We start from the raw sequence: 6,241 nt of genomic DNA, 5'->3' as shown, positions 1-6,241 counted from the left end.
ACTCGACGCGACTACACTTAACCACTACACCACAGAGACTGATTGCGTAGTCTTTGGGAAAAGTCTTTCATTTTATTCCTTTTCCATGAAACTTCCGCCGGCAAGATGATCGCCAGCCGCATTAACCGAGCTATTAACAGTGAAAAAACAATGTAAACGCATATTCCATGGCAATAAATGAATGAAAGAACATAATTATGCTTTTCAAAACGCCGATACACGTCCTCGTCTGCAAAGTAGGACACAAAACATATGTTTTGTTATCTCGATTTCCGCCGTTATTTTGAAGCGAATGGTCAAAATCACATCCATTTTCGGCTCATACAGTTTCTTAAGAATGGCATTGCATGACATTTTCTCACTTTCACATCACCTTCTAGCAAGCTGGAATTTGTATTTCCCCCGTGTTGCGGAGTCGAAGAGTAAAAAAGGCTCTTGAGTCAAAAAAGGCTCTTGACTTGAAATCCAATGCCCAAGTTAACCATCGTACTCATCTGAAAGACTCCTGCGTGTCTTAAAATTTGGTAAGACCTCTAACCGTGCTGTAGAAAATTTGCCACAAAGAAAACTCTAATTATAAGTCTGAGCAGCGAACGATCACTCTCTCACCCACCGAACTTCCCCGTGTTTTATTTGAGTTGTTCGTGGCGCAATGCACTCTGGATAAATACAATGCATTGTGGTAAAAAGTGTGGTTAAATGCAATGCATTGTGGTAAAAAGTGATGAATTCGAGAATTCGTCGCCCCTTATATATATCCTTTAAATCCTGATTATGTTGCTGCTCGCTCCCTTCGGTCGCTCCGCAGCAAAAAGTGAAGCGGTCGTATTTGACTTTATTTTTGACTAGCGTCAAAGGTGTGGTCACAGCCACCACACCTTTGACTTCATCTTTGACGTGTGTCAAAGGTAAAGTCAAAGTTACCAGCATATTTGACAACGCCTTTGACAAGCGTTAAAGGAATAGCAAAGCGTTGACGCATTTGACTTCATCTTTGACGCGCGTCAAAGGTGAAGTCAAGTTTGTTACCCAGTGACTTCGCTTTTACCAAGGTCAAAAGAGTTAACCTGAGATCAGGCTCTATTTTCGTTTCGCTTTTAAAATTACATTCCGGCGGGCAAGGCGAAACGAAAAGAGAGCCTGATACAAACCTTCTTCGAAACATCTGCGCCCACTTTTTTGATTGATTGACATTTGCCGAATCAGCCAACCAAAATTACTTCCGTTGCTTGTTTTTCCAGTATGCAAATTTTTCACGCATGGGAAAAATGCAGACTGGCTGACTTAAAAAATAGATTTATCTGTTAATTTTCTCAGCTAAAAATAAAACAGTCAGCACAATCACATTTAACTTCTTGGGAAATTAAGGGAGATCTCGAAGGTTATTTCTGTTGGCGTAGAGGGTAAAACGTTTTCGAAAAGACGGCGACACGATGTTCTACTAGTTTTATTATTTTGGCTAGGCGAGCTCGAATTTAAAATACTGAAATATTTTTCTGTTGCCTTAATATTTTCCTCGACAATTTTCCCCGATTTTCAGTACATAAATCTTTAAAAACAAAAGCAAACAGCCAACAAGCGAGGTGACCAGTTTTCCTGGTTTATATTTTACAAAAAGCGAAGGTAAACAACCAGTCTATTATAATAATGCCTACAAAAATTCCTTGAACAGCGATGCGATATCTTTCGTCTAATACTTCACATTTGGCGATTGAGGTTTCTTTCGCAGTGAGCCTCCGCTTGCGTACCCAGCTCAGAGAAGTCATTCCCGGCTAAACTTTCAGATGAAACCAGTTTTAAGATGGACAGTATTTTTATTTGCACTCGTTTGTTGGTAAATCAAAAGGCACATTGTTAGCGGTCAACAACTTGCAGAGGGATTCAACTCTGAGATACACTCACATTAGTTCCGTAAATAAAGCAAATCCTGAGAAGATATGAACAACCATATGAATTTTCTGAATTTCCATGCTACATATTAAGGCATATTTTCCTACCATAAGACCATAAAACAATAAAAAAGACAGCAAAATCGATCCTTTTATCGCCGACGAAAACAACCACGCGAGGAATAAGTGCTTTCAACTTCCGGCGTTTCCGACAGCCAATCAGATCTTGTGGCATTGTTCTAACAGCCAATCAGCGTTACGGCCAAAATCTGGCTTTAACGAGCACAAACGTGAGAGAGTTTGTATCAGGCCCAATTTTAGCGGTAGCCGGCAGAGAGAATGTCTAAGAACCGCTAAAATTGGGCCTGATCTCAGGTTAAAGAGAGTAAGCAAAAAGGTTATATATTTGGTGGCATCTTTGATGCGCGTCAAAGGTGGACTCAAAGCCGATACCATCTTTGACTTAACTTTTGACACGCGTCAAAAATGCAGTAAATCCACCTTTTTGTCCCGTGAAAGTTTCAAGTTTTTCAAAGATATAAATTCTCAGAAACTATTCGGTATATCGGGCTCAGAATTTCACAGATAACTGAAATTGTTATGCTTTTTCAATATTCGAAGAGTTTATTTTGATATATTGCTTAGATAATAACTACAAGCTCGAGAACCAGCGATGTTCACATGAGGATTACTGTACATATAGCCAACAAAAACGTAAGGGCCATGGTTAGCCGTGCTGGGGTCTGTTATTGGCTGGGGAGGGACTGCATTATCATAATCTATCACAGGCGTTTCACCTGGTTTGTGAGACCACAAAGCGACACCGTGAGCATTCAAGCGGTTATCCATTCGATACCAATGATAATCCCGTCCATCTAGAAGAGAAAATAGAAAAATAAGGGGCCGACTATTTTGACTTTTGTGGGGGAGCGGGGTATGGGTGATTTCAGGAAAAAAATTATCCTTCAGACTGATTTCGAGGGAAAAAAAATCTTGTAAGGAAAAACTTCGCAAAAAAAATCCCTACACTGTATAAAAAATTATCTTTCATGGGGGATAAAGCTGAAAAAAAATCTTACACCGTTGTATGTCAGGAAAGGAACTCTATCGCTGGAGGGAAAATATTCCTTCCTTATTTTGGGAAAATATTCCTTCCCAAACCAAATCACCCATACCACACCCCCTTCAAAAGTCAAATGGTTGACCCCTAAAGTGGTGCATACATGCTGTCCCAGAGCAAAGATATGAGACTTGTTGGCCGCTTTAACGAAAATATCATTTAGGCACTGGATAATCAATTCAATCAAACAAACAGCCAATAATAATTAAAAGAAAAGCAGCGTAACTGAAATAATGCAACGCTCATTAGTCTCAATTTGTCTATTTGTAGGCAAATTTTCCTGGAGTTAAATTCGTGGGGTCCCCACTCAAATCCAATGTTGTTGTTACAATGAGGCTGACAATTGTATCATCTTAAGAGGAGGCTTCCAAAAGGCTCAAAAAGCGAACAGACAGTAAAACTTTCAACACAAACACAAGCTCTGTCATTTTTATTGCAAATTCTTTTTTAAAAATTGTAATTTAGATCGTATTGTGGTGTCAGCGGAAGACCTAAATGCACGAATTTTAATTTTCAACCCGTAGAAAATCCTGTCATCCACACAAACTTTAAGGAAGATCAAAACGAAGAATATTATTTTTCTTTTCATTTCTGATCTTAGATGTGGTCCTTAGGAATTCGATTTTAGGAAAGTCAGTGCTCTTGGTTGACAAATTTAGCTTGTTTCTGAATACTGGAACCGATAACGTATCTACACGAATCCAAAGACTTTTGTTCCAGGGCCATCGTAGTTTAATCAAGAATAAAACATAAACTGCGGTGATAAACATTGTGAGCTTTCGCATTTTCATATATCCGATTATATAACCTGGACTTTTCATATGCTAGTCAACATACATCTTTAGGTCACTTTTAAGAATTTATGTTGACTAGCATACAAAACGTCAGGTTAAAAGAAGCTCACAATGAAAGCTGACACAATGTTTATGACCGCTGTTTGTGTTTTATTTTTGATTACACGAATTCATATTAATTTGTGATCAGTGATTTCACTACCGTTTCCGTCGTCTTTGCTTGGGGCTCCCGATAAATAAGGTGCTACTGTCCAGCATGGCATCACTAACCTGGTCTTACAACGAGCGCAACCACGTGTTTGTTGTCGTTAGGCTGCACAGGAACCCCACTGGGGTCCAAATTTGCCGCAGGTACGTCAGTGAGGCCATCGCGACGGGCTCTATAGGCAATCCTCTGGGCAAAAGTAAGTCCTGGAGGGGGGTCTACTTTATTAAAACCTGGCTGTGCAAAGTTGTATGTTGGTCTGTTATTCGCATAGTTGTAACAATTGTTGCAGAGTTGTCGTCTTGTAGTTAGCCAAGCACCAGGTGCGTAAGGGGGAGCGGCACGCTTCGCTCCGGAAACTGTGCTTGTAACAGGTTTTACTTCCCCTGAATTGATTTCTGATATAATTTCTTTGACGAAGTCAGGAGCAAGCAAATCTTTAGGCATGGTTCGCATCAGTTCCAGTTGGATCTTCATCGTTTCTGGTCCAACGAGCAGTCGAACTTGCTCAGTACCGCTATTCACTAGAATCCCTTTATAGCCAAGCCTGGGAGGCATCTTGCTAGGGTCATAGGAGCGGACGTTTTCGATTGAAATACTGGATGATGCCACAGTCCATTCCGGATCTGGCCTGCCTGAAAACACTACTAGAGTGACATTGTAAAGCCCATTTACTGAGAAAGAAAAACATAAGAATAATTTCTAAAAATCACTTTTATTAACTGATGAAAAGTACAACGCATCAACATCAGTTTAAAATGACTAAAAAATAAAATTCAATATTTAGGAAGCAATAACCAATAAGAATACACATAACTATCCTCTTTCACACTGTTTTTATACATAACGTCCCGGTGAACTCCCGAGAGAGAATTTTAATACCTTTAAGGGATGGCCGAGATCCTCTAGTTCATTGAACAAATTAGTTACTATCCCTGGCTCTTTAGAGTTATTGTTAGAAGCTCTAGCTGACTTTTTGACTAGTCAATCTTATTTTAGCTCGTCAAACTGTTTTTTTTGTTTTTTGTTTTGTTTTGTTTTTTTGTTTTTTTCGAGTGCGAGCATCCGTTTAGTGATAAACCGATGGTCATAACCGAGCCCGCTGTTGCAAACAAACGTCTATTAGGCCTGGGTTCGAAACTGTATCCTAGCAACCTGCAGCGCATGCTCAACAAAGATCTTACTGGATTCATGCAGAGTCTTCCTCGAGTACGCCGAATGTGAGCAAACAAAAGACAGGCTCTACTGGCTGGCTACTTCATGTTTTTGTTTCTGAAATTAGTCACTAGAAGTATAGATTGTATTATTAACAGTAATAATAAATTTGATAAAATAATTCTAAATTAAGTGGAATGTTATAATTCAATAAGTAAAAATAGAAATAAAACTTTTTTTTTAATGCAAATTTGAAAAACCTAGCTGTCAAAACTTGGTTGCTCTGGTAAAGTCGATAGGGACTTTAAGATCCAACCGTGCGCGACGGCAACGAGAACATCGCTTAAAAGGTGAATTTGCGTTCTTTCAGTCTTTATCGCGATTACCCGTATCCACACACTTTGTCAAATATAGGCGAATCCTCCTGAAGGTGAATTCCAAGAGAACATATCCAGGTTCAGAAAGAGAAATAAAATTTCGTCTTTGCTTGTTTACGTCTGCCCTGTTTACGTACGTAAGGGTGTGCGTCTTAGAGTGAAGAGTCGATATATTTAGGTTGTTTTTAAAACTGCCTCGCTAAGTTCCAGAGTTGTTTCAGAATGTGACGACAGAATTGATTGATTAAAATTTAAGTAACCTTTCCAGTGGGAGGTGGTAGCAGTAGAACATGCACAATATATTTCTTACCTGGCTTTTGCTGAAAATCAGTCACAGTGCCATGGGTTACAGTGACGAAGCAAAGTTGAAGAATGCTTATAATCATCATCTTCGGATAGGTCATCATTCTGGAGACAAATCTACAGTAACAAGAAAAGTAATAAATAGTAAATCAAAAACAAAATTAAATTTTGGATGACAGAACCTCCATTAATTTTTACACGCAAAAGCATACCCCACCGTGGCACAGGGGGTGGGGTGGATTAGTATTTCGAAAAGATTTTGCCTTTGAGGTATATTTCATGGATGGTGGCGCTGCTGGAGGCCTGTGATGTCATCTTGGCCGCCATCTTTGATTTGATTCAAGAATTAGAAAAAAACGCTGTAAAATTATGTAAAATTATATGTAAAATTACACATT

The 6,241-nt window shown here is 39.2% G+C and overlaps 1 protein-coding gene across 1 annotated transcript; it reads right to left on the bottom strand.

Annotated features, from left to right (window-relative positions):
* Positions 1-2,496: 2,496 nt before the first annotated feature.
* On the bottom strand, positions 2,497-5,928 carry LOC140934925 (uncharacterized). The gene is made up of 3 exons (XM_073384483.1): positions 5,851-5,928; positions 4,074-4,682; positions 2,497-2,764 (listed from the first exon to the last, which is right to left on the bottom strand). The coding sequence occupies exons 1-3, from the start codon at positions 5,924-5,926 to the stop codon at positions 2,514-2,516; spliced, it is 936 nt and encodes a 311-aa protein (XP_073240584.1). The 5' UTR covers positions 5,927-5,928; the 3' UTR covers positions 2,497-2,513.
* Between the last annotated feature and the right edge of the window lie 313 nt (positions 5,929-6,241).

Source organism: Porites lutea, chromosome 1 (genome assembly GCF_958299795.1).
Source record: "Porites lutea chromosome 1, jaPorLute2.1, whole genome shotgun sequence".
NCBI classification, from domain to species: domain Eukaryota; kingdom Metazoa; phylum Cnidaria; class Anthozoa; order Scleractinia; family Poritidae; genus Porites; species Porites lutea.
Note: the sequence above shows the minus strand (reverse complement) of the source record. Positions and strands in the feature narration are given on the sequence as shown.

What these genes read in the sequence shown, in the direction of transcription:
- LOC140934925 (XM_073384483.1), bottom strand. Translation starts at nt 5,926, where the DNA reads ATGATTATAAGCATTCTTCAACTTTGCTTCGTCACTGTAACCCATGGC. An exon ending in TGATTTTCAGCAAAAGCCAG is followed by an intron (nt 4,683 to 5,850) that starts GTAAGAAATATA and finishes TTTCTTTCTCAG; the next exon opens with TAAATGGGCTTTACAATGTC. An exon ending in TGCGCTCGTTGTAAGACCAG is followed by an intron (nt 2,765 to 4,073) that starts GTTAGTGATGCC and finishes TTTCTCTTCTAG; the next exon opens with ATGGACGGGATTATCATTGG.